This window comes from Scomber japonicus, chromosome 12, assembly GCF_027409825.1.
Source record: "Scomber japonicus isolate fScoJap1 chromosome 12, fScoJap1.pri, whole genome shotgun sequence".
NCBI classification, from domain to species: Eukaryota; Metazoa; Chordata; class Actinopteri; order Scombriformes; family Scombridae; genus Scomber; species Scomber japonicus.
In genome coordinates, this window is record NC_070589.1 from 7,497,186 (window position 1) to 7,524,265 (window position 27,080).

Here is a 27,080-nt window from a genome sequence, read left to right on the forward strand (position 1 = left end):
TTTCAGTGTTTCTGTGAGAGAAGCTTTCAGAACACATTTTGCAGACGCCTTAAAAAAAAAAACTTAAGTCAAGAATGCGTGACGTGCTCCGAATCTGCTCGCCAACCTACCTGGCTCATTAGTATTAGTATCATACTGGAGAAATCAAGGAGCCGAACGCCTCACTTTCCCTGTTCAATGTCTCTAAGCTATTTTGAGATCCTTCCTGTAGCCAGTCTGTGTGTGTGTGTGTGTGTATGTGTGTGTGTGTCAGGAAGCTGTCCTATTTCCCTTCAAAACCAAAAACTAGGTTTTGGGTTTATTAATATGTGTATCCACTCCTCTAGTACCCAAAAGTGAGATGAGGTTTATCACTCCAGCATGAGGTACCCCTGTCTGAACTAAAATGAATCCATTTGAAATGAGAAGGCTTCAATTTGTTTGTTTCTCGGGCTGCATAATTTTACTAGAAGAAACTGAGACTATATATCTTTGGAGTCTTTGACGTAAAAAGTGCACTGCCAGTGTTCATTTGTTAAGATGAGCTCTGTCTGTCTCTGTGTGGTACTTCTGCCAGGTAATACATTTATGGAGAGGCACAGCTATATGGGCAGCTGCATTATTCATAACTAACAGCAAGGTGGAGATTATTTATTGATGTGCATAGGTATCCCCAAAATCACACAGCGAGAAAGTTTCCAAAGTCATGTCATTTCTATTACCAAATGTCTCGTAACAGAATGAATGTATTACAATAGGGTTATATACACTGCAGACATATGCACACGCACATCTTTGATTAAAATATTCTGATAAAAGACATGGGCAAATACCAACTGTTTTATTCTGTCCCTGATGCGTGTGATCTACACACCAACTGACAGATAGCTAACAAGCAGGATTCAGAGAACGTTGCATGAGAGTAGTGTCTTCGGTGGGGAATGCTTCTATTACTTTGCTGATGTTAGAGACAAACTTGTGAAGAATCTCGTCTGTCTGTGCTAACAGGTCAATGGCTCCATCTGCTGTGGACACTGACAGAAGTCATTGTCATAAAACTGTCAGCAAAGCTCTTGGCGTAAGAACTGCACTCTTCCTCAACATGGGCCGCTGTGCTTTGGAGACCATAAATGGTCACAGCAGGAAACGGACTGTTTCTGAACATATGTATCCTCATGCAGTATTAAATAATCTATTTGTCCTCTCTTACAGTGAAGCTGTGGAACATCTGCTTGATGTCTGCAAATCACAGTCACTAGTTCCCATCTATAATGCATTAGAACCCCAAGTAGACTGTTGTTTAAGTCTGGACCAGAAAGAAGAACATCATTCAGAGGTGTTGGAGTTGAAGACAAACTCTCATCTGACCTGGCTTCTGTGGATGGTTCACCCCAAAGAAAAGTAAGTACCAACACTCCTGGCCTTCATGCAGGGGAAGGGCAACCTCAGAAAAGTCACATTCAAAGATGTCCTTCTTGAAAGTGATGGTTTAGTATTCATCTTAGGAATCTTCTCCAGTGTGTGTAGCAGAGAAGTTAAGGCATGTTAAGGCCTAGTCTATATTGTTGTTGTGGTGTTTTGAATGGGAGTGGTGCCACCTAACTTTTGCTGTCATCCAAGAATATCATCCTCTCCATGATTTAAGAAAAGAGTCTGTCTTCGATAGTCCAACTTTGTCATCAATCTCTGACCTTTGTTTCTCCTACGGGACAGCTGTAGAAGATGACGGTGATGCATGCAAGAGAAACTCCAGGCAAAGACTTAATGTTGAACTGACATAGGACCGGTTGGGACAGAGGTCCATTGTCAAGTACATGGCTGCGGTAACAACTAACAGCAAGCTCGTGCACTGATCCGAAGCAGATATCACCTACCACAACCCAACCAAGCTCTGAGACTCTGTGCATAGAGGGTATTGTTGGGTTGCTTCGATTGGTCCCGTTCTTTGTGGATCTGAAAGATGTTATAACCCAGAAGCAGTAGAATCTGTGCTTTCAGATCCAGTGGAGGAATGCAATGAGCAATGGACCTATCAGCCCTGTCATCTGGCACATTGTTGCATTTGATCGGAGACCTCTGGTCTGTGTCACACTTGCACATGTGTGTAGAGTGTCTGCCGAATTTTCTCCATTGACATTTAACAGCTCTTAGAACTTAGTCCTAGCAAACAATTAGTTGCTAACATCATCTAGGATTACACTGTTTGCCTTTTCTGGGCAACCCTCTGTTTAACTCTTACATAGGCAAATCTTGGAGCAAGACATTGAACTTCTATCATCTCTATGTACTTCAGTACATTTCAAAGTCACAGCAGGTTGAAGTGCTTCAGGTCCTCCCTTGGTTGAGGTTTTAGAGGATGGTTCTGGATGAAGGGCTGTAATGTGAGCATTACTTTGATGTCCTTTACATTTAATGCATGCAGTTACTGACCAGATGAGTGGTTGTAGCTCAGCATCTGAAGCATATGCCATTTTCTTTTAAGAAAGTCTTATACTCCTATAGAGGCTGGCTCCAAATCCCCTGCAGGGCTTCTTGTTAAATTAAATGATCACAAATTAGTACATTTTTAATCCAGCTGTCTAAATTCCAAATTATTTTTGTGCGCATTTGCACAAAATCCAGCAAAAATAAGAATATGTACAAACAGGCTCTGCAAGACACCAATGCAAGGAAAAAGGGAGAGAAGCTTTATGTCTGCCCAAAAGGAGAAAGTCTTGCACACCAAGGTATTTTCCTAGTTAACTTCTAACCTATGAGTCACATGATCTGAACTGACCGCTGAGAAAACACCTTACAGTCATCACCGTTTTCTTAGTTGCCACTAGGTGGTGCTGAAAACATGAATTTGAAGGCCACAGAATGTGTGCCATTACAAGTTTCCTTTTCCCATGTGTGTCTTTTGTACAGCAATAGCATGGCTGTATTTAACAATGAACTGGTTAAATACTCACTCAATACTCAGTGCTCCCCTCTTCATCACTGTCTTCATGCCTCGGTGGCTGCTTCATTTTTTTTCAATAGTTGGAGTAGGAGTGTAGCACAAAGCTACAACCTGTATTTCACTAAAAATATCTGTATTCACATTTTTTACTAGAAGAGAGCAGAGCTTATGCTGAAAGTTGTGAGAGTAGTAGTATATACTGCTTTATTCTTCAGAGTTCAAACTAAACATGGTGAAGCAGCTTTTAGCTGTTATGCTGCACACAACTGGAACAAACTACCAACAGAACTGAAATCAGCCCCAACAGTGAACATTTTTAAATCCAGGTTAAAAACACTTCTCTTCTCCTGTGCTTACGATTGAGCTCTTCTAAAGCACTTTACATTTTAATCTTTCATTTGCACTCTTTGTCCTTTTAATGATTTTAAAGCTAATTTATTATTTTATGCTGCAATCATTTTATTTATGTCTTTCTATTTTTCTGTACTTTGTTTTTATTATGGGGGGGGTGGGGGGGGGGGGGGGGTTTAATTGTATGTTTTAAGTTTCTCAAATTACATGTTTTTCTGTTTTATGTAAAGCACATTGAATTGCCATTGTGTATGAAATGCGCTATATAAATAAAACTGCCTTGCCTTGCCTTGCCTTGTGTTCAGTTGTTTTCTACCTCTAATCATACTCATTTGTATAAGTTTAGTTGTCCACAAAATGTTCTATCTATAATTTAGGCTATACTTAAACTGTACAGCCAAAATTAATTAACTAATAAAGCATCATTTGTATTTGAAAAAGTCTAAACTAAGTCTAAAATAATGTTTCAATAAATAGTTGTAACAGAATGGGGGTTTTATATTATTTGTTTATAATTACGGGAGTGAACTATCTATGATTACAAAAGTGAGAAAGACACAAATGGGCTATGATAATTCATTGTATTATGTTCCATGATTAAACAAAATGAAGCAATGGGACGAGGTCTAGATGAAATGAAGATAATCTAAACTGTCTATGAAAAAAAAAGAAAGTTATTAACAGAAATCTAAAAAGCTTCCTTGGTCATTTTGCATGCAATTTTGAGACAGTCCCTAACTTCAGATTGGTAATACTATGAGATCAAACCTGGGATATTAGTCAAGTTTCTCCTGCATTACACAACAACTCAGATGGAAGAATGGTGAAAAATAGTTTAGGGCGTCTGAAAATAAAACTTGAAATGACCTACACCTCCATGTGTCTAAATATGCATCACCTAGAGTCGTGCTACTTGATACTGAAGAAAAAGTCTGAATCAGATGATTATGAGCCAAATTGTGAAGTTTAAGGAATACGATTTTTTCTATGACACATTAATGAATGTTTGTCCTTGATAAACATCAGAGATTTAAGCTGTTACACTGTAAAGAGTGAATTTGCTGATTTTTGCAAAATGTGTAGAGAGTTATTACTGAGGAGAGGCTGTGTGATGTTTGTTGCAATTGTATAAATCAGGTAACAAGTCAGCCAGCAGAAGGTTGGGGATGGATATTGCTGCAAAAATGTGTATGCTGTTTGTATCTGCTTGGTGTGCATTAACTGTTCATATCAATTTAATGTATTCATATTCATTTACACCCATGCTATTTTCTCTATGTGTCATTATTTATCTTTTTCTCCTCTTCAATACCCCACTCTGTCATCCTTTCTTCTCTTTTTTGTTACAGTGTCACTTAAACATTCTCTGTCAGATAATATAAATTGCTTCATCAGAAAATTAAATAATTCAGCCTTGAGACAAAAGCAGAAACAGAGAGAAGGCAATTTTTCTTATTTTGTAACAGTTACAATTTCATCCAAATGAGATCAGGAATTGTTAAGAGACGCCGATGGATTGTGCTGCCCTCCATTCTGACCTCCGCTGCCACCAATTCCCACTTCTACTTGTCGTGAATGGAGACAGAACCTAGGAATTATAATTCAAATTGACTTTTGCTAAATTAAAAGAGAGAGCGCTCAAGTAGCAAGCATACAAATACAGGTTATTCCATTTCTACTGTATTGCCCTAGAGGCATTTCCCCAATGAAAATGTGCAGAATGAAAAAGTTTGTTTGTGGCTTATTTTTCCAGCTGGGATGAAATAATTGAATCAGTACGTGTTTATACACAGATCCGGTGGCACTTATTATCGCAGTGAGCTGTCAACTATGTCCTGGTGTGATGCAATTTTGTGAGCACATACGCATACTGCACGTAGACATGTGCACACATGTGGGTATGAGGACCAATTATGATCCAATTCCAGTGCAGTATGAGGGATAAAGATTGTCTGTCACCCCTGAGCCACCAATGACTCACAAATATGACAGTTATTAGTACCTGATGATGGCAGTGTTGACGAATACAACACCCTTCTAATAGAAGGCAATGCTGTTATATTACTTCCAATTTGACATATGCGCTCTCTGCGATACAATTTACTATGTTTTCTTATATCCAACAAATCTCATGTGTGGAGCCAAACTAGCAATTAACTTATCCAACTTAAAAAGTATTGTGTGTATCCTCTGTCAGTGAGCAACACTACTGCACTAGGTGACATGTTCCTTCACCCCAAACATTATGGTCATGTTAGTCTGTTTAGAAACAGCTCAATATGCTAACAACAGCGATCAGGTTTTCAGTCTCCTGAGAGTCAAAGTTGCTTTGTTTTTTTATCAAGACAATAGATACTAATACACTATTATTACATGTAGTGTAATACTGATTGAATGCAGTGTGTATGTACACTGCATTGTGACTTATAGTTTGTAATTTAGCCCTAGTTAAAAAAAACAGCAAAGGCATTTTACATTTGCAATAAACTGGTTACATTGTAAATCACACATACTCATTGTTTTAATGACATTTTTAGTGTTTCCAGAATATTTTTTAAAAGATCTGGCACATCAAAGAAACTGATGACTTATTAATAAGGTTTATAGCTGCAGCTTTTTAGTATTTTTTCAATTTTTTTGTCCAAATGATGTGAAAGACCAACTGTTTCTTAAAATGTGTCTGTATGTTTCTGTATTTCTGTGATTCCATCTGCATATAGCTGTTTCTCTGCAGTTCTAGTTTCCAAAAACGATGGCTGAAAATGCACCTTGCAGCGTCCTACAAGCCTTAAAAAGTCTGCGCTGTGACACTTTGCTTGTTTCCATTAGTTTGCCAGTTCCCTGTGTGCTAACCATTAGGCTTACTGCCAAACAACACAATGTGGTAGAACTAACTGGTTCTTAGCACAACCTGGCCACCGTCTGCTCTTATCCATATGGTCAATTTGTCTTCCGCTCTCACACAAAGGAGCACACACACACTTCTTTCATTCTTTCCTCCTCGCCAAAAAACAGCACTGCCCTCCTACCTCTTCCTGTACCCACTCCCTTTCCTATTGTTCTCACAACTCTCTCTTGTTAATTTCCTTCCTCTGTTTTTTTCTCACTTCTTTCACTTTTTTTTTTCTTACTCCTCTCCTCCCAGACTCTCTATCCATCTTTGCCCTGCCAGGTAATATTTGGATACACGTTCAGCCCTTCAGTTCTCTTGATGTCGGCTGTTTGGAAACCCTTTTGTCTGCTGTTTCACAATCAGTTGCTAAGTAAGCCGTTTGGGTTCCGCTATCTCCAACCAGAGAGTTTATACCGCCTGGAGATTTTGTCCGTGGATCATGGGAGTCCAGGATAAGCTTGAACAAAGCAAACATAATGCAGTAAAATCATGATTTCAGCAAGAAGTTAACGCTACACATGAAAGAGGAATGGGGAGGAGTGAAGATTTCTGGAAAGTGAAAGCAGACTGCTTATTTCTAGGGTAGCTTTAGCACAATTATAGCGTGAGAGACGACTTTGCTGGCCCATATATTCATTGTATGAAGATGAATTCCTGACTAACCGTACATCAGCATCTCATCATAATTTCCTTAATTTATTTGGCAAACTTGCAACAAAATTTGACACGATGTGAAAGTGATGTCACTGAAATCACACATCCTGATCTATTTTGTTGTTTGCCAGATCATGAGTTATCCTGCCTCAGGATACGGCAGAGAGCAAAAAGCTGTCAACCTGCTTGTGTAATGCTGCTAAAATAAAAAAAATCAGATAACAACGAACATGGCAACAAGGTGAAATATCCATCTGGGGTTTGTCAGATTATCATTGCCGATGGCTACAATATCACTCTGCCCTGACAAACACAAATAAACACCTAATTTTACTCAACTAAATATCATATAATATAATATTCTACGGCGGATTTATTAAAGGCCATGGTAGGCTAATCATACTATTTAAACATGTTTAAAATACTGTATCTGTGTGGGAGAGAGTGAGAGAAATGTAACTGGATTTCAGACAAAAATGGAGTTAGATGAGAGGCAGCCAAATTGAAACTGGCAACTGACCATGTAAAAAGATCACTTTAGCTGTAATGATGTGCACAGATTTGACATGTACTGATCCTCCACCCTCAACTAAGACACAGCATACAGAACAGATAGTTGTTTCTGACTGTTCCTGGAACCAGATCAACGTTGGATTTCTCAAATCTCTGAGTCTGGTTCTGCCTGAGGTTTCTTCCTGTTAAAAGGGAGTTTTTTCTCACCACTGTTGCTCATGTGGGAATGTTGGGTCTCTTTAAAGTTAAAACCTGAAGAGTTTGGTTTAGAACCTGCTCTATGTGTGAAGTGCCTTGAGATAACTCTGTTGTGATTTGGCGCTATACAAATAAAGATTGATCGATTAACTGATTGATTGAAATCTCAAAAAATCCAAGCTAGAGCTGCAACTAAGCTAAATTCAGCTCGGCTACACCATTGACCAGTGATGAATCCAGGAAAATGGAGACAAACTGAAAGCACTTTCTGGTGCTTTGTAAATCTCACTTTGTTTTCTAACAGAATACTACATCAGATATCAATGCTGAATACATAGCACATCAGTGACAGTGTTAATGTTACACTACTTCCAACTTGAGCAAAGTCCTGTTGGTGGAGCAGTGTTTCAAAGAAACAGCATTTGCTTGCAGTTTTTCCACCTCTTCATGCACAACTATTTCCCAAAACAAGCTGAAACCAGCTCCAACACTTCTAGGTAGGTTTGGATTGGTCCACATTGGTCCAACTAACTCCAGTGCACCGTTTGTGTTAGAAACCTTGTACACTGGACTCGATGAGGAAAAACATTTTGAAAATGAAAATAAGCTTCAGTAAAGATATGTAACACTGCTAATTATAGAAATAAAATGTGTCTTCTGTTGACTACCTAACTTTGTGTGCGAAACATTGTCTGTACTCTCAATCGGCCACTCACTAACTCTGAGTGGCCGATTGATACATATAGGCACGGCTCCGTGAGCAAGAAAACTGTGAAAAACTCAATGTAGCATACACTGAGGAATTCATTGCTTCACTTGACCACATTTACCATCGACTCTGATTTGAAATCCACATAAAAAGTGGCTAAATTTCCCTTTAAGTATTTCTACCTGCCCTGAATGGCCACACTTGCAGGTGGGGTGAAAGGCCATCATTGTCTCCTGCATCACACTGCCTCCCCAATCTTTTTCACAGACCCGTGTCCTGTGACAAGACTTTGAAGTCTTGACCCAATTAATCACACAAATGGGGATAGTAGCACACACTTTCGGGTGGTCTCTCATCCATAAAATCATTCATGGAAGTAGCTGTGTGAAAAATGAAAAAAAGACAGCTGTCTTATTCTCATAGCTCCACATATCTGGACATCTGCTGCATGAAAAGGGCTGCTATTCACTGATGGTCTGATTTGGAACATTACAAAAACTGTCAGAACCTGTCAGACGATCCGACAAACCCTGTGTTTGAAGCATGTTGAGGCCTTTAGTCACTGTCTGGCTCTGCTGTCGCCTTGGAGGTCTGGTGATTGATAATTTCTACTGCAGCACCAGTACCAGAATAATTTGTAACACAGGACAGTGTTGCTGGAAATATCATCATCAGTCTTTGATTTTAAAACATGAACCCAGTAATGTATTAGTCTAATAAATAACCCAGCAAATAGCATTCTTGTCAGATTCCAAAAGTCCACTGGCAAAAGGTTTGAAATGTACAAATCAGATAAATGGATCTTAGCACAAGTTAAATCAAGAAGGCTCATTACTGCAACCCCAGCTTTCCCTCTTGGCTTCTTTCTGCTTCCTTTTATTTAAAATTCAAAAGGCAACTGCCCCCTGGTTCACTCTATCATCTAAGACTAAATCAACCTCCTCCAACCCTTACGCTCACCACAGGGTGCCAATCACTAATCAGCAGGCTCTTTATTTGCCCAATTAGCTGCAGCTATACTGTGTGTCCCCTGCTTCTATGCTGCCAACATTTTAGAACCACCTAATTTTCAAGGTGTTTTTCAGCTTGGAACATTTGGAGAGTTGACCCGAGGCAGTTCTACCCAAGAGTATGTTTTGTCTGCCGAAGTGTGAAAGTTGTTGCTGAACTCTGGTGTGGTGCTGAAATGTGCTCTGCGCTCAGCACATTGGAGTCCAAATAAGATGCGAAAGACAAGGCTCCACAGGATGGAAGCTGAACAGAACGATTGGTTAAGTAGTCTGATTGTCTGAACACGGATCAGTGGACTGATCACTGCAGTCATTTTAGCTTGGTGGTGGGAATGCATGGACTAAGAAAAACTGTCTTTGTTTCTTAAATGCTACCCACTAAACTCAAACAATAATAAAAGTATTTCTAGATTGTCTCCAAATTTACAAAAATGGCTTTACAGATTTGAGATGTTGATGGGATGTAATGTTGCTATGGATAAGTGGTGTGCAGTCAAGTCCAAGTGGTTTGTTGGAAGGATTCTCATGATTGCGTAAAAAAATGCATAATGAAGGTTTCCATTCTCTGAGCAAATCTGGGTCTGGGCTTCAAACAAAGTCTAAAAATGCCCTTGTAATGATAAAAAAGTCCAAATGCAACTCAACTCTATATTTTTAGAGTAGTCTCTCTTGACTGAAGTCAATCTGGACAGCAACATGACTTACTAACGAAAGATATAGCTGAATCATAAAATAGGGTTGGTCTATTAATTGAGTTTGTACTACAAGTGTTACTGGAGCTTTGACTTTCTTGAGACTAGTTTCCTTCTCCATGCACCTTGGAAGTAGGTGAAGTTGTGCCAGGAACCTCTACCTTGTTTCTATTGACTGTTCTTATTAACAATCAATCATGTTTTTGTGAGGAAGAGTTAAAGATGTTTTGTGTCTTCATTCAAATCCGGCCGTTTTGCTTGGTTACCCAACAGAACCCCAATGAACATTTATATATTTGCATCCTAAACTATGTCAAGGAACTCTAACATTCGCAATTGGAGAGAACTGCAATTTACTGTAGTGTCTGACTTTGTATCCTCTAGTCAGGCCAGTAAGGCATAGGGTATCTGTGCAATGGGAAGAGGTCCTGGCAGCAGACAGTCGGCTGCTAAGACAAATTACAAAAAATTACGAATCAGCTCAGTTTAATATTAATTTTACACTGCTTATCATGCACTGGCAAACTCTTATCCACCTTAGAGTAAGAGATGAACTGGGCCTCTGTGAATGAAGCTCCAGGCAACAATTTTTCTAACAAATGCAAACACAGCTGAACCGAAACCGAAGTTAACTTACTAAATCATCTGAGGCAAAATGGTTCTTCCCTCAAAAATGAATACTTAGCAAGTGCTGGAAGGGGTAATTTCTCACACAGCTAGAACAGTTGAGGATAAACACCTCTCAGACCTACCCCTAATGGCGTTGATACCAATCATCTGAATCCAAACCCATTCTTTGTATTTACTGGTAAAAACTGGTGAAAACTGGATGTGAAATCATGTTTTCCTGGCAAAAATACACTGGAAGGTTTTCTCTAAGTTGTCAACTCTGTCTACTAGGAATTACATTAATACACAACCCAGTTACATTCCCAATTATGTTGTGCTGACAAACATAATCACTGCCTGGATTATGTTTCCAGGTAGGCCTGGGTATGGTTTAAAAAATGACAACGCCAGTACCAATCCAAGTACCCTTATAGTGATACTGACACCAACTGAGTACTTTATTCAATATCAATCATGTGAATAGAAGCATAAGATTGCACAAAATGCCACCACAGAAGGGGTTAAGCTGCTGTGGCACATTAAATCACATTCAATCGAAGAACGCTGTGAGCAAGTCCATACAAACAGTCATTTTTTTAGCTCTGGGTGCAGAAAGGAATGATTGCAAGTATTGTTTGATGTTTCAATACCACTTGGTATTGATTTGTTTCGGTTGATACCTCAAAGGTATCAAGTACTGATACTCATTCCTATTTCCAGGCAACATTTTTTAATTACATACACAGTATATCTCTGAAGTGAGAGGAAGGAGGTCAGGGTGGATGGGGAACATTTAAGATGCAGGACCTTGACACCACAGACCCAAGTTTGCATCCTATGCATTTAGGCAATAAAAGCACTTTGGTTCATGTTGATAGTTTCGCTATTAAACCAAGACCATGATCTTTCCCTCACCTTAGCCAAATGGACCAGTGCCTAAACAAAAGGTTTAAAGTTCTAAAAGGTTTGATATTGCTGTAGTTTCTACTAGCAGACATTGTGCTGCAAAACCCGAGTTTGCATCCCATGTGTTCAGGCAATAAAATCACATTGGTTCCGGTTGGTTCATGGTCTCAGTTTCAGTTTTCACTAACCCTTATCCAAGTGTGACCAGTGCCTAAACAAAAAGTTTAAAGGTGTAAAGGTCTAAAAGGTTTAATATTGCTGTAGTTTCTATTAGTAGACATTGTGAAGCAAGGTAAGATATTGTGGAGCTTGTCTGAACTCATGTTCACTAACAACATTTGAACCAGTTGACAAAAACGTTAATTAATAACATTTTGTCCTTATTTGGAAGAAAATGTAATTCAGCCAGTTTTCCATTTCTGGTGAAACATATTTTTTGCAGGTGCAATTTAGTTTTAAGTGAGAGTAATTTCCAGGAGAAAGGCTTGAAGTTATCCACGCCACACGACATCCAATTGTTGTATGCTGTAGTGGAGTCTATTTTTGCAGCAGGAAACATTAAAAGTACATATTGACAAAAATGATTGGATGAAAACGATCTCAGCAACTGATCTTTCAAAATTTAAAAAGAAATTGGGTAGTTTTGTAAAAATGAGTAAAAACCAAAAATAATTGCAAACATTCACAGGAGTCCAATTTTCGATGTTTTTTCATATGTCAAGTTCAGGGTGAATGAAATCTAAAGTTACAGCAGAAAGTCTGATTCAACATAAACATGAGCTAATCAAATCCCACAGATCAGATCCGCTGAGTCTTTGAACTCATTGGCTTTCATTCCTACATGTTTCTTACAGAGAGATGCAGAGAGAAAGGCCATAGGGAACAAAGTAGACAGTGTGCTGCTGTGGTTATCTGAATAAGTGTTTAAGTGGGGGTTGTACGTGAGGGGAGAGTGGAGGGTTTTATTCTGAAAACCTAATCTTTTGATGATGAAAAAAGAGGAAAATATTGCCTGGATTTCCATCCCATCAGTGTTGTATCTAATGTAATCTTCTTTGACAGAAAGCTCTTTTTGATGTTTTATTTTCTCCATGTACTCCAAGTTCTTTTTCTATCTACCTCTCTCTCTCTCTCTCTCTCAAGCACAAACATATACACACACACTAAGCAGGAGGCTGAGGTGTAAGTGTGTTGGGTCTTCAAATATTTGCAATGTATGCATGTATGAATTTATGTGCCTGGTTGTTCTCTAAGGGACTTAGTGAAGCTACTTTCCACATTTCGCACTAGGTCCTACTGGGAATCTATACATCAAAACTAGGAAATGTACTTTCCACAACTCGCTCTCTCTCATTTTTGTATCTTCTGTTTAGTAAGTATCCACTTTGACATGCAGACATGATGTGTTTGCAAAGTAGGGATGTCGGTCTCTTTCAGATTGTCTCTGTTTTGGCTTAAAAACTTCAAATAAGTAAGCAAAAGCAGAATAAAAAATGCATTTAAGGCTAATTATTGTACTTTTGCATACATTTGTTGCTTTAGGGGAAGAAGCACTCACTCACATATACATGAATACATTGAACATTGTCATAAAAAGCTGTTAACCCCTTTTGTCCCATGGTGACTGAGAATTTTTAATTGTGATTGGCTTGACAGGTGTTTGTTTGCTGTTTTAAATAGTTAAAGAGATGAAAAGTTGCTCAGTGAGAACCATGCAAATTCATTTCAAATGTGTCTGAAAACTACATGAATCTGGACGTCCAAATCAACTACATGAACTACTTTCTTTACCCTTTCTAATCGATACACAACCTGTCTGGTATTACCCCATCACATGAGGAATTAGATGAGTAACCATACAAATTAAAAACACAATAAAAGCACAAAATACAACATTAAAAAAGCTTCTTTTTTTTTTTTAAATCACAGCTGTTTTGGGTTGGAAGGTTGGTATCTAAGGAACAGAGTGCAGCAGTGGAGGGCTTTGTGAATGAAGTCTATTAAGGACATAAGAATACTAATCAAGTAGTTGTTCAAGTGGATTTTTCAGCACACTGAAAATATCAATCAACATGAGGGAAGTGTGCTATGGATGTGTTGGTGCATCTAGTCTCGTACTGACATCCATTGTAATAACTGCTCATGAATATAATCTTGTGAATTTGCAGTATTCGTGACATTTTTCAGTCAAATATTCCTTTAAATATGAAGTTCTTTGTGAGTTTTGTGAGCTGACAAGCTCAAGGTGTTTGAATCAATACTTTGTCTGTGCATTATTTCATGATGTTAAACTGGATAGAGGCCAAACAGAATTCCACACAAAGACACATTCTAAATTGTCTATCTTTCACACAAATATTGCTCTGATAATTTAGCATTTCAGTTTGAATACAAAGCCTCTTTCTGATGGAAAATAGCTCCTATTAAAGGTTACCTTGCTTTCAAACAACTCCAAATCAATTTATAATTGTAGATATTTACTTTCTAAGAACAAGGTCCCTTTTTTGCATGCACCTGATGCTTTACAGATGCCCCCACCCCCAATCCCCCACCCCCAATCCCCCACCCCCAACTATCACTGCCAAGCTCATTTCTATAAAAGGTGGCAGATTGTTCATTATCACTTCCCCCTAAGCGCAATAGGTTATTTCACTACCCAAGGCCCTGGTGTAACCCTAGTCTTTGGTTGGATTCTGTCTACTTTCAAAAGCTGACAGAACTGAAGTGAACTGCTTCTCCTGGGGGTGACCAGGCACATCAGTGTTCTTGTCTTCTTTTTTGCCGAATCAAATCAAAGCAGTGAAAGAGAAAATCCAATTCTGTGCTGTTTCTTACAAACACTCATTCAGTGACTCAAAACTAAACACAAATCCCATGTGATTTGTGTTTGAAGCAAGTGATTATCTGGTATATGTATCAAGAGATAAAAGTAAGTAAGTTATTTGACATTATTACAGTCATTTCTTCAAACTCTGGGAGTAATGATAATATCTGGGTGTCATCTTTTGTCTGTGTTGCTTCAACTTTCAGCCACATAGTGATAGCCTATCAAATTCCTCATTACCAACAAATATTGTCACACAAAGAGCTGCTGTCTCCATTAAAACCTCCACTGAAAACATACTATTCATTCAATCTTAATTAAATTCCTGGAATTTGCAGTGAAAAAACGAAGACATGGACTTATTCTTCTTTACTTTGTAAGCTAGCACGGTGAAGAAAGACATGAGGTGTAGGAAAAGATTCCTACAAGTTTATCTATTATCTTCCATATCAGCACACCTTGGAAGTGTATTATTGTCATTATATTATGGTCACTAAGCATAGACACAAAGATAAGCTGTGTTATCTTTTTTTTGGCTTGGATATTTTTGGATTTTACCAGCCTGCACGGTGGCTAGCAGCTAGTCAGCATGGCTAGCATCTTTAGTATAGCTGTGCTGTGTCGTGTGCAACCCTTGGATTATAAAATAAAGTGTTTCCACTTTAACAGCACCATGCTTTTTGCGGTGTTTGCGTACTCTGAAAAGACATCAGATATCATAAAGTCACACAGCTGACGGGCTGTTAGCCTAGCATGCTAATCTATGTAAAACTATAGATGTGACCATGTGTTTACTGACATCCAATAGATAATTACAATAGTTAGAATTCAAATAAAACTAATTTTCCTTTTAAATCAAACATCCCAAGATATGAGTGGAATGTATTGTTCTTACAACTGCATTTATAATCTTTTTTTGGCTCAATTTTATTTAAAGTACCAAATTACCATGTAGCACATGTATGCAGGGATGTTAAAAAAGACAACTCGTTATTGCTTTTTCATCTTCTCATTTGCTGTAGCACCTTTTGATTAATTACCATGTTAATGTACCAGAGAGCCAATTTACCATATGCCTGTTCCAAATGTGCACTCACATGTTCTGCTTGCTGAAACTATTATCCACCTCCTGATTAGACATTTTGAGGAAGCATTTTTCACATCTCTACTAAATGACAGGATAAGAATTCATGTTGTTGGGGTTACGACTGATCCAAGTAGGCGACATGATGAAAACAATAAGGAGAGGAATGGTGGTGGTGGTGGTGCATGGAGTATTAACAGCATTGATTTGACTGATATGGTGGTGGTTACCAGTTTGCCCAGCAGCACCAATAAAGTAAAACAATTCAAACCAAAACTTCATATCTAAATGATTTTCAGTGTTCAGTTACAAAACAAAATTGAACCCTCTCCCTCGAGAAAAAATACACTAATCATCACTGAATTGATTTTTTTCTTTTTTTAATGAGTCTGCTATGCTCTGACAAGCAATATGTGTGTGTGTAGGGATTATTATTGTGGATTATAGTAACATACTTCCAAAGATACTGTGACTCTTGTTCTTTTACTTAAATGTATGCATATCTGTGTTTTTTTTCACTGCTTGTGTTTTTCTCTCTGTCTCTTCATCTTCCTCTCTGAGTGTTTGAACCCAGTTGGTGTTAAAGTCCAGTGGTTGTGGGCGCAGCAGTTGGCGCCTCTTTTGTTTCATCCCTTTCTGAAATAGAGAGGTTAACATATCAAAAAGACTGCAAAGACCCTCTTTGTTTGTGTACATGTGTGTGTGTCAGTGCGAGTGTGTGACCCACATGTGTTCGATCGCACACAAACACACGCACATACATGCATGCACAACCACATACACACACACACACATGCTCGCTGTGTTTCCCGCTGTGCAGGCTGTTCCCTCCTAACTGTTTCCATCACAGAGCCACAGGCCTGTTTCTGCCCTGCTGCTCTGTCCATACTGAGCTCTCACTGTCTCTGATGTTGTGGACCACAGAAGAAGCCCCCCCCTCGGTCCCCACCCCCACTAATCATCCCACTGCCCCCATCAATGTTTCTCAAATCCACCGGAAATAGAAGTGAAAATTATGGAGAACCCCCGTCTGTGTCTCTATAAGAACTGCTTGACAGATCTTTGTCATTTCAGACAGGTGAAAATTAAAAACAGTGTGATTATTGCCCACACTGGTATGTTCTTACCTAGCCACATTCAGCCAGATGACACTCCCCTGTGCATTAGTTTCAGGTGAGGTAATGTGCGAATTGGATGAAGAGCAATTCATTTGGTCAAAGTATGCTCGTTAAGTTTCTCCATCATGCTGATTGATTTTTTTTTAAAGACTCAGACCTAAAAGAGTGAGTTCAGATTTCACTTCATGTCTTTGTTAATGAACATTTAATCTTTTTTATTTTGTATTAATTAATAAATACATTAAAAATAAATTGAACAAACACATAAGTAACCTGTTTTTATAATTTCAGGGCTCCAAATCATTTAACAACTGCCAGACCTTAAAAAAAAAAAAAGTATTATTAGTTAATGTAATTGGTTGAATGATATTTGAATCAAGGGTTCCTGAAATCGTTTAATGTCAGGGACCCACACACACACACACACACACACACACACTAGACAATTGTTCTCACGTAGGTGTACGACAGCAGCAGATTAGGGCTCTTTATTTTCATTATCATCTCCTGACTTGTTGAATAATTTCTTGATTAATCAAATAAAAGCTTTGTCTATAAATGTCAGAAAACAGTGAAAATGGCAACAACAGTCTAAAGCTCAAAGCTATCCCTGTTGCCTTGGTTTTAAAACAGAGAGAAAGCAGACACATTCACACTTTAAAGACACTAGAAGGCCTTTTGCTCGATAAGTGACTGATTTTCAGTCAGTATATCCAAATTATCACTGATTTATTTCCCACTGGCCAACTAATCGATGGGTGGACTAACAGCAGATGTTGTGTCTCATTGTGTCATTGTTCTAACCTACAGAGAAAGATAGAGGTCAAAGCAAACTAATCTGAATCTGCTTGTAGATCCTCAGGGGACCCATTAGGGAACCCTTGTGGACCCCGGACCACAATTTGGAAACAACTGAGCAAGGTAATAATGTCCTTGAGTTTGTTTGACATGTTAAACAGAAGAAAAAATGCCTGAAGAAGATGCTAGAATTGCTTGATTTGAAAAAAAGACACTGTTATAAAGGAGAAGAAGCTTCATGGTGTTGTAAAAGTCAAATAATACAAATCCCAAGTCAGGTCCTAAACTTTTGATTTGAAGTCTTTATGTGCCCTATACCAACCTCAGCTAATGTCTCACAATAGAATAAATTACATTGAAGTTGCACTGACTGCTTCAATATAGTTATTTAGAAAGCTGTAACAGTGTAGGATTTTATTACAGAGCTCATTACTGTAAAACGGGCTCAGTTAATTTACAGCCAAGCCTTCATGAGATTAGAATTTATGGCAGAGCAGTTGTATTGGATTGCATTAGATTGCACACATGTACCTAATAGTTCACTACCTTCAAACAATCCCCTTCCAGCATGGAGTTTGAGTGGGATTTCCTGAAAGACTACAGCTTTAAAACAAAACTGCAAACTCACAGGAAGGGCAGACATCACGACCCCCATCTATTGATAGTTTTCCAGCGTGTTTAAGGCTATAGTGGTTGATGTAACTTGTGCGATGATGAGATTAAAGGATTTAAAGGATTACGGTTAGCCCAGGAAAATGTGGCTACCATGTATTCCCATCTCCATTACCCCTTATAAAAAGCTAATGAGAGCAGCCAATTTTGCTCTTGCTCTGTGGAAAGTTAATGCAGGGTAAAGCCTGCCGGCACTCATTTTCCTTAATGATAATCAGATATAAGCATTAGTGAGGTCACACAAGTACGAGAAGTAGAGAAGTGCCTTTTATACATTGTAATGGAGTCACTGTTTACACCAAATATGTTTGTGTGACCATACAGTCATCATACTTATCTCTTAATGCAGGCTCGCTGCTCCATGGTATGTAAAATAATGACTTACCCGCACATATAATTATAATTATAGACTAATTGCAAGCATTATGACTTTGATCAGTCTTTTCATTCATCTATCCATTTGTACATTATCTCCAAAATCTCCATAAAATGATGTTCCTCATTACTCCAGTGAGAATTACACTGATTAGCATTTCCATTACTGCACAGAAAATGTTTAATGTTTCCCAATTGAACTCCTCTTTTGTGATAAATGATACTATAACAAGAGGGAAAAAAGGTATAAAAGTAAAAAGGAAATCTTGTAATGTATTTTTCTAAAATCGTGTAATATAAAATATGATTATGCAGATCCAACGTAAGAAAAAAACTAGTGAGAAGTAATCATTACATCCTGGTTTGGCACTGTTTCCATGTAGCCCCTGTTGTCAGGCCCCCGTTGGCCTTGTTTCACCGCCACTCTCATTGTTTCAATACAAATTGGAAGGAAGTGTGCCAGTGTTGTTGAGTAATACTTGGAGTAGGATGTGTTGGCTGAAATGTACAAGTGCTTTGTTGTCGTGGGTAACGGGGGGATGCGGAGACAATTATATGAAAAGCAAAACAATCTCAGAAATTTGTGCATTTACAAAGTACATACACAAAGAGGGCAGCCAATGAAGCGAGGTGAATCATTTCTACTGTTAGGAACGACCGAGTCATGACTTCATCCAAATTTGAAATGAAGCCTCTTCTCGCTTTCAAAACTTCATTCAGTGACGAGTGAATTCACTCAGCATCCCAGCTCTGCTAGTTACTTGGCAACTGAGGACAACTTTATACTAAAAGCTGTTAAAGGGGAAATAGAAGAACACATTTTATCACCGGTGCAGGAAGGCTTAGCGCACAAAGACCTCTGACAGTTAGTGAAGTGAAGAGCTTCACCTGCCAGAGTGACTCAGACTCAACTTTGAGTTGTTCCAAAAAGTCCTCCAATCTAAAGAAACTGGTTTGATTTGGGTTTTTTATTTTTCTATTGCGTTCCATATTACCCCAGAGATGATTTTTACACCCTTGTCATCAGTTTATCAATGCCTTCCAAAAACCATATTGCACAAACATTCATATGAGAGTTGTCTGGTTTGGAGTCACAATGTTTAATGTTTGGTTAAGTTAAGATGAGGAGATATAGTCATATTACTTCTGTTGACCACCACATAATCTGACATTGGAGCGGAGAACTACATTTATAAATAGAAGGTGAGTTAGCATGGTGGCTTGGTGGTTAGCACTGTTGCCTCACAGCAAGAAGGTCTTCAAGGGTTCAATACTAGGTGTGTGGAGTTACATGCAGAGGCTGAATCTCACTGTAAAACTGTATGTGTGACAAATAATGTACCTTTGATGTCGCTGTCAACCTGGAAAATTGACAATTACACATTAGCATCAGGTTGCTAAAAGCCTCACATTTCCTTAAATACTGAGGACATCAACAGGATTGGATATCAGTGTACTCATTGGCAGCAACATCCTTGGCAACAAGAGGCCACTCATGGGGAAAGTAAAGAAATAGATTGATTAAAGCCAAAACAATGGAGATGTGCTGGTAGGGCACAGCTAATGTCAGCTGATAGGTTTTTTAAATTTGACTAAGTGATACTGAGAAGTGTGTATCAATGTGAAGATGCCCAGTAAACACAGCAGGAAATTTGATTATATAGCTGCTACAGAGCTTTTGCTTTGCTTTTAGGTATTTGGATGTTTCTCATGAGTCCTTATTTTCTATTTTTATATTACTTTGGGTTTTTCATTTTATGTTGTGATGACTTCTCCTGTTTTATGCTCTGCCTGACTTGTCTGCTTGCCTTGTTTTTCTCTCCTCTTTCCAGGAAGTAACCAAACAGAGTGAAAGTCATCAGGCAGAAGCAGTTTACCAGTTTTGATTTAGCTATGTAAATAAGTTAGCTTAATTAATTACTTTTGCTTTTGTGAATTCAAATATGTGTGTTGTCCTCCTTCTTTGGGGGCTCGTCCGGGATTTGAACCCAGGACCTCTCATACTCCAAGTGAGAATCATGCACCTCGACCCCTATGTTTAGGGTCACTATGTTTTCTGTAAATAGTCTTAGTAGCATAGCTTAGTAGTATGACTCTCTACTGATTCTGCTCTCCTGCACTATATTTACTTTTAAAATGTGTCATTCATGGTGGTGGCACTTAAAATACAGTGGTTACGTCCCTCAGCAGTCTGTGTTTATTTCCCCAATTCAGCTACAGCGCTATTAGCCATTTATTTAATGGCTCATGGTTCAAAAAAAAAGAGAGAGAGTGGTTGGAGCATTTGCACAACAGGATACACAATTTTTGGCAAAATTGGGTAATTGCTAATTCTACCTCTAATGTGTGTGAGTGTGAGTATAATAAAATTGTTATATGCACTTTCAGGAATAAATGGGGCAACTAACTGTAATAATTCAGTGTTGCTATATTATTTTGAATTTTAGGGGAGGATGTTTGAGGTTTTTGGAAATGAAAGGAGGAAATGCTGTGGAGGATCTTGATTTTTTATTTAGTCACCATATTTTTGACCATTTTCACACAGTCCCTTTGTTACATAGACGCAAGCATCTTAATTATACATTTATACTTTTGCATGTAACATCTCCTCACTTTACTTGTTACTGTCTCAACATGAATACTCACTAATAAAGTGAAATCTCTATGCATTAGTCACAGTTTTTTGGTCTCTGTCTCTTTGTATTGTATTTTTTCATGCTGTATATTTTACAGCAGATGCTCAAAAGTATATATTATTCTAGTTTTAAACTTAACTAAAATGCATCTGTACTTGTATTTGCTGTCACATTTTGATGCAGGGGATCAATAAAGTTCATCTTAATATATCTAATCTTATCTTACAGCCAGGATTTCATATCAATCTTTAGACAAAGATGATTCAGGGTTAGAAATACATCACCCTCATGATGATTATACATTTGCCAATAAATCAACTTCAGCTGCTCTGATGAACTTTAGTAATTCTGCTGAAAGGTTCATACACAGTATCGATCATGAGGAAGTTGCTGGCTGCTTGCATGCGTTATGTGAGCATTGGAAAAAATAAGGAGAAAAGTCAAGCAGAGGCAACGTAAGGTAACTGCACAAACCCAGTGACTCACATGTTGCCATTGGCGACAGAAGGAATTATAATGGTAGAGGAGGGGAAATGCAGCCATGGTGCAATGACACAAATGCAAATGGTCCATGTAAATGATGCATTATATAGGACATATATTATTCACTGAGACAGTATACACTATCTTACTCAATTAAATGGGTTTAGTTTTATGGCTATATTGAGCATAAAAAAAGGAGAGGGCGCAGGAAAAATCTCCAAAAATCTGAAAACTTTCTCAGAGATAGAAAAACACAAGGTGGAGTTTGTCATGTCTTCTTCTCACTGATCACTGAACGCGTCCCGAGTCTTATGACAATCTGTCCCGAAACCTACACCTGTCATTTCTCACTACATTTCCCCTTCATCTGTAAGTGATGCTGTCATTTCCATTTGATTCAGGTTGAGGCAGACACAGACGGAAAGGAGCGGAAAGGATTCGGGAGAAGGAGGAAGAAGGAGTGACAGAGACAGGAAAACGCTGTCAGTTTGTATTTGTAAAACACAGCGAGTTTGAGAGAGAAACAGCTCCGTTTTAGAAGAGGGTGGTCAGCTAAAAGGCTCAATTTTCTATAAGTAGCTGTTAAAGTGCCTGTGAATGAGACGTTTCTAACCTCCTGCTGTCCAAGTGACCCAAGGAGCAGCAGTAGAACTGCGGTCGTAAAAGACAGGCTCCGGCTGTGAGTATTACTGACTGTATAAGTGCCAACCGGGGCCGTCACATATCTTCCCATGCTCCACTGACTTTTCCTGGATGAATTAAAGTTAGCAAAAGACAGCCAGTAAGGCAGAGAGAAGGGGAAAAATAACAGAGAGCCTGTATGATTCACTTCAAAACACCGTCACTGTCATCTCCCATAAGAGTCAAAGAATTAAAAAAAAAGCCATAGATAATTAAAACATAATTTTCAGGCAAGCCTATATTTCTGACAGTACAAACGGCTGTGAGAACTTTCAAGGCTACGAGCTAAGAGAATCTATTTTTAAAGAGCTCATGAAGTGAGGAGGAGAGGAAATGACAGGCATTATGAAAAAATATTGGATACTGTATATATTCCAAGCTGAGGAAATGGAAATTCAAATTGCGGCTCTAGCGGATACTGCGAATATCACATTTGGTATTAAATTTGGAGTAATGATAATGGCGACAGGGGTGGACATGAACCGAAGTGGTCCTGCACTGCACCATTTTACAGACCGCACAGCCAAATAGCCTGTGGACACAGAGACAACTCCTGTCTCGGTACACACTGTCCCCAACAGACGGGACAGTTTGGCCTTAAAAGGGAGAATAGGTCATCACAGAGAATGATTCAAAATAATTTTTTTGGCAAGTAACTTGAGGTAGTTTTAGGTTCCACGATACATTTCTCTGTTAATCACAAAAAAACCCCAAACAAAGTATTGCGTGTTCATATATGAGACTGTTTGAATTTATTTGCCTCCTAGTGATTGGGCAACTTTAAAAGTGTAAATTAAAAAAAAAAAATGGCTGGGTTTGCTTTCTTTTTAGTTTTCTGAAGCCATAATTACCACATCTGATGGTATGTCCAGACAAAAACAATGTGAATTTTTGCCTTGCGTGACTTTGTTTATCTAAGCTGGAACAATGTAGAACATGTAAGCTAGCTATAAGCACCGGACATGTTAGCTGTAAGGTAGCTAGCACCAGCCGCCAACAAGTGAAAGTGCCTGTGGGAGTCTGTTTGTGTGGCTATCTGCTTCTAACTGAACTCAAAATTTAACAAAAAGTTTTTTCTCTTCCTTTTCCACTCGTTTTTGTACATTTAGGGAGCAGATTTATAAAAGCCCCAAAGTTGAAACTTTTTCAACTCATGTCAAATCCTAAGTGAATTTGTGCCTAATAACATCTTTCTATTGACTTTAGATGTAATTGCGCCATATCTAAAAGTTGCTTAGTGTTCTGTCTGAACACACAGTTAGGGTTAGTTTATCCACATTGAGCATCTTGTTCTCTCTGATTTGGATATCTGTCCACAGTAATCATCTGTATTCCTCACCAGATATTGACGCTTAGCATAAAACACTAGCAGCATGTTTTTTAGGTGGGTGGAGAAAAGGATGATTATGATTGCAGTCATAGACAAATGTTGATGTCTGGACATTTCCTGAAATGACTGATTTTTCAAGGAAGGATACTCGAAAGTTGAAAGAAATCATGATTATTATTATATTTTTCACTACAGTTGTTTTTATTGCTTTTTACTTATCATTTATTGTTCTTTATTCTTTTTTATTGATGCTCTTCTAGTTTTACTATCCACTTTGCTGCTGCAGTACAGTAAATGTCCCCATTGTGGGACTAATAAAGGAATATCTTATCTTATCAAATATTCAAAAGAAATATAATGTTCATATGAGTCACTGCATGGGGCGAGAACACTCCAAATGCACCACTGTGACTATGAAAACATTAAAAGTATCCTCCTTATCTGATCCTTCATATTCTGCAGATCACAATGACAGTAATCTGGATTTCTCTTCTGTTTTGATTCATAACACATGTTGATTTGTATTGTATCTAATCCGATAAGGAAAAAAGGTTTCTGCTCATTGTGAATGATAATCTTTGTGAAACTCAATGATGCGTTTGACTCCACATTTTAAATGCTGCAGCTCTGCAGACTTTTTAGCAAATTTGAACAATAAAAATGATTTTTGTCTTTTTTTTATGAGTTAAGAGTTATGAGCTGTCAAGACAAGACATAATCCTGTATCATCTTTGAATCGCAGTGCCTGAGGTAAGTGACAGCTGAATGTATGGACAGGCATGTTTCTATGACTGTAATAAATATCTGATTTAAATATATATTTATATTACAAGTTGTAATGAATGCTCATAAATTGTCTTTCCAGTAGTTCAGGTCTGCAATACATTTTCTCTGTTCCTGCAGAACTCGTAACTCAGAGTGGAGAGAAATAGCAGAAAGATTGGGGGGTGGGGGGGTTGAAGGAAAATGTGACAGAGTTACAGTTTCATCACTCGATTCTGTGCTCATCACTCAACATTAACAACTGCTTCCCTTTTTATCTATTCACAAATTACGCTGAAAGTATTTAAAGCTCTGACTTTAATCTCTCAGACATCATACATTTACCATTCCCTCTGATCCATGTTTAGTCGCTCTTTAAAGAGTTTGATTCAGAACAAATTTTATTTAGTTAAATTAGCGACGACCACATGCGTAACAGTAGCAGTAAGTGAGCTTTGAACCAATTGACGCCAAAAATAAAGACAGAAAATCCATCACAAACAGCTCATTTCCAAACGAATAGCGAATGAAACATCCAAACATGCTGTATCAGTAGAAGAAAAACAGGACTTTGAACTGAGAAAACTGACCTAGATGTATGAGCAGAGAATTGAAGAAAGCTGGTGGACTTTACTAAACACTGAATACAAATATTTCACTTCTCCCTCTTCTTTTTTTTCTCGTTTAGCCTTGGAGACAGAATCATTTTTTACAACAGGATAGAGGATATTGCTGTCCCACAGTGCTGACAGTGGAATTAGATTTCCTCCCATCCCGGCAAATTTTAATACAAAGAGCTGTGCCTGACAATAATACATGTTTGGAGTAAAAGTGATGCACAACATATTTTTGTTCTTATACACAGACAGGGCTTGATTGAATTTTGAAGTTAGTGCCATATTCAACTAATGCAGATGTGAGATGAATGACAACCTTTATGTCAATGATTTATGTGTACTAAATAAATAAATAAATAGCACAGTATTGACTTCTACTGTTTGCTTTTGCGTATGTATACAATTTTATTTCCTCCTTTATTTTATCTAATTTATCTACAATGTATATATATATATATATATATATTAAAAATATAAATGTACTTTCTAAATATATGTACTAAATACTTACTCAATATACTAATTACTTACTAAATATACTTAATAAATGTAAGAGGTCAATATTTAGCAGCTCAGCCTCAGTTCAGATAGAACAGGAGCTTGATTTGATCTGCTGCCCTTTGCCTGTATGTATTTTGTCTTTTGTATTAGTATTTGATAAAGACTTGTGATCCTACACAAGAACAAGCAAGTACACATAATGTATGGCTGTAATTTTGTTAATAAGATATGTTTTCCTATCACTATTAAATGATGTATTAAAATATGACTCTTGGACTTGCTCAGTCAGTCCCTAATTAATACTGTTTCGGCCTCTAATGGGACAAATGGGACAAACCTGACAAAGGAGAATCACTCTTCAGTTGAACACCTCCAAACTCATAAACCTGTAATATGAAGTTATAGGAGAGCTGTCTTTGTATTAAGAAGTCACAAGCCAAAAAAGGTTGAGAAGACCCCCCAGCACTCAACCTGACACTCACTTAGATTTAAGTGAGACCACATTTTTTTTTCCCTCCACCTGTTGATCCTCTAAATCCTTCTACACACACACACACACACACACACACACAAACACACTCACCTGTAAATCTTGTATCTGGTAGAAAATCCCTGCTGGAACCTCTCTCTGAACTCGGTGTATTCCGGACATCGGTGGAAAGGTCCCTTCTCCGACAGCAGCCAGTCCAGCTGCCCTCCGCTCTGCCTCGTGTTGAAACCCCACACCGAAGTGCTGGAGGGGGACGAGGAGGAGGAGGAAGAAGAAGAAGATGATGAAGAGGAGGAGGACGACGAAGGGGACGACAAGGAACTGTGGAGCGTCTTCCCTCCGTGACCCCCGCCGCCTACTTGTTCAGCTCGGGCGGGCCACGGCAGCCATAGCAACACCCACGGCAACCATAGGAGCATCAAGGAGGACGTCGACCATCTAGTAAGGGAGGCGGAGCCATAGGAGCACCTGTCTCTTCTCATTGGCCAAGGAGTCGCCATGGTCCCGGTGGTGATGTACTAGGGCAACTGGGACCGGCATTTCTTCTGACAGTCACCTCCCAATGGCCTGAAAACCAAGAAAAATATTAATAAGAGGCTGAAACACTGTTTTATTCTATATATCCACAGTCTGGAATTATAAAGGCAACATCATAAAACTTTACAGAATTTACAGCGATGTAATTATTTCCAGTGTGTTACATAACAACACATAATTATACTTTTTAAAGCATGAAAATTAATTAAGTGCAGAGATCAAAGGGGGGCATTGCTTTTTTTCCTCTGAAGAAATCATGCCATAAAGAGAGCACAGCTTCTGGTTGATTTGTAAATGTTTTAACCCTTACATACTGTTCAGGTCAAATTTGAAATGTCTTTTTCCCCTGAAATTTGATTACTTTCCTAAAGTGGACCAAAATGCACAAAAATTAAACTATTCTAAAATGCTATACTTTTGTATAGGTGCAATCCAAAAATCCATGTCAATAGATGCGGGTCAAACTTGACCCGCATCTATTGACATGGATTTTAGTTAAATGAAAAGTTAATAGTTTTAATAAGATAGTAGTTATGATGATTTCTTTTTATGATGTAGCAGTGAAGAACAATAAACTCCACACTTCCATAAAGTTCTTGTCATTTTCACTTCCCAGAACATAGTGTAAGGCCGGGTGTAGAGTTAATAGGCTTTATTTACACCTGTCATTACCTGTCTAATATGTGAATACAATTCATATGCAATTTAACACACGTT

At 38.3% G+C, this 27,080-nt stretch overlaps 1 protein-coding gene across 1 annotated transcript in view; it reads right to left on the reverse strand.

The window, feature by feature from the left end:
* The window catches only part of brinp2 (bone morphogenetic protein/retinoic acid inducible neural-specific 2), a 143,510-nt gene extending 117,184 nt beyond the window's left edge, over positions 1–26,326 (reverse strand). Inside the window, exon 1 of the mRNA XM_053329350.1 lies at positions 25,920–26,326. Within this exon, the coding sequence (XP_053185325.1) occupies positions 25,920–26,326 (407 nt within the window). The remainder of the gene's footprint in view (positions 1–25,919) is intronic.
* Between the last annotated feature and the right edge of the window lie 754 nt (positions 26,327–27,080).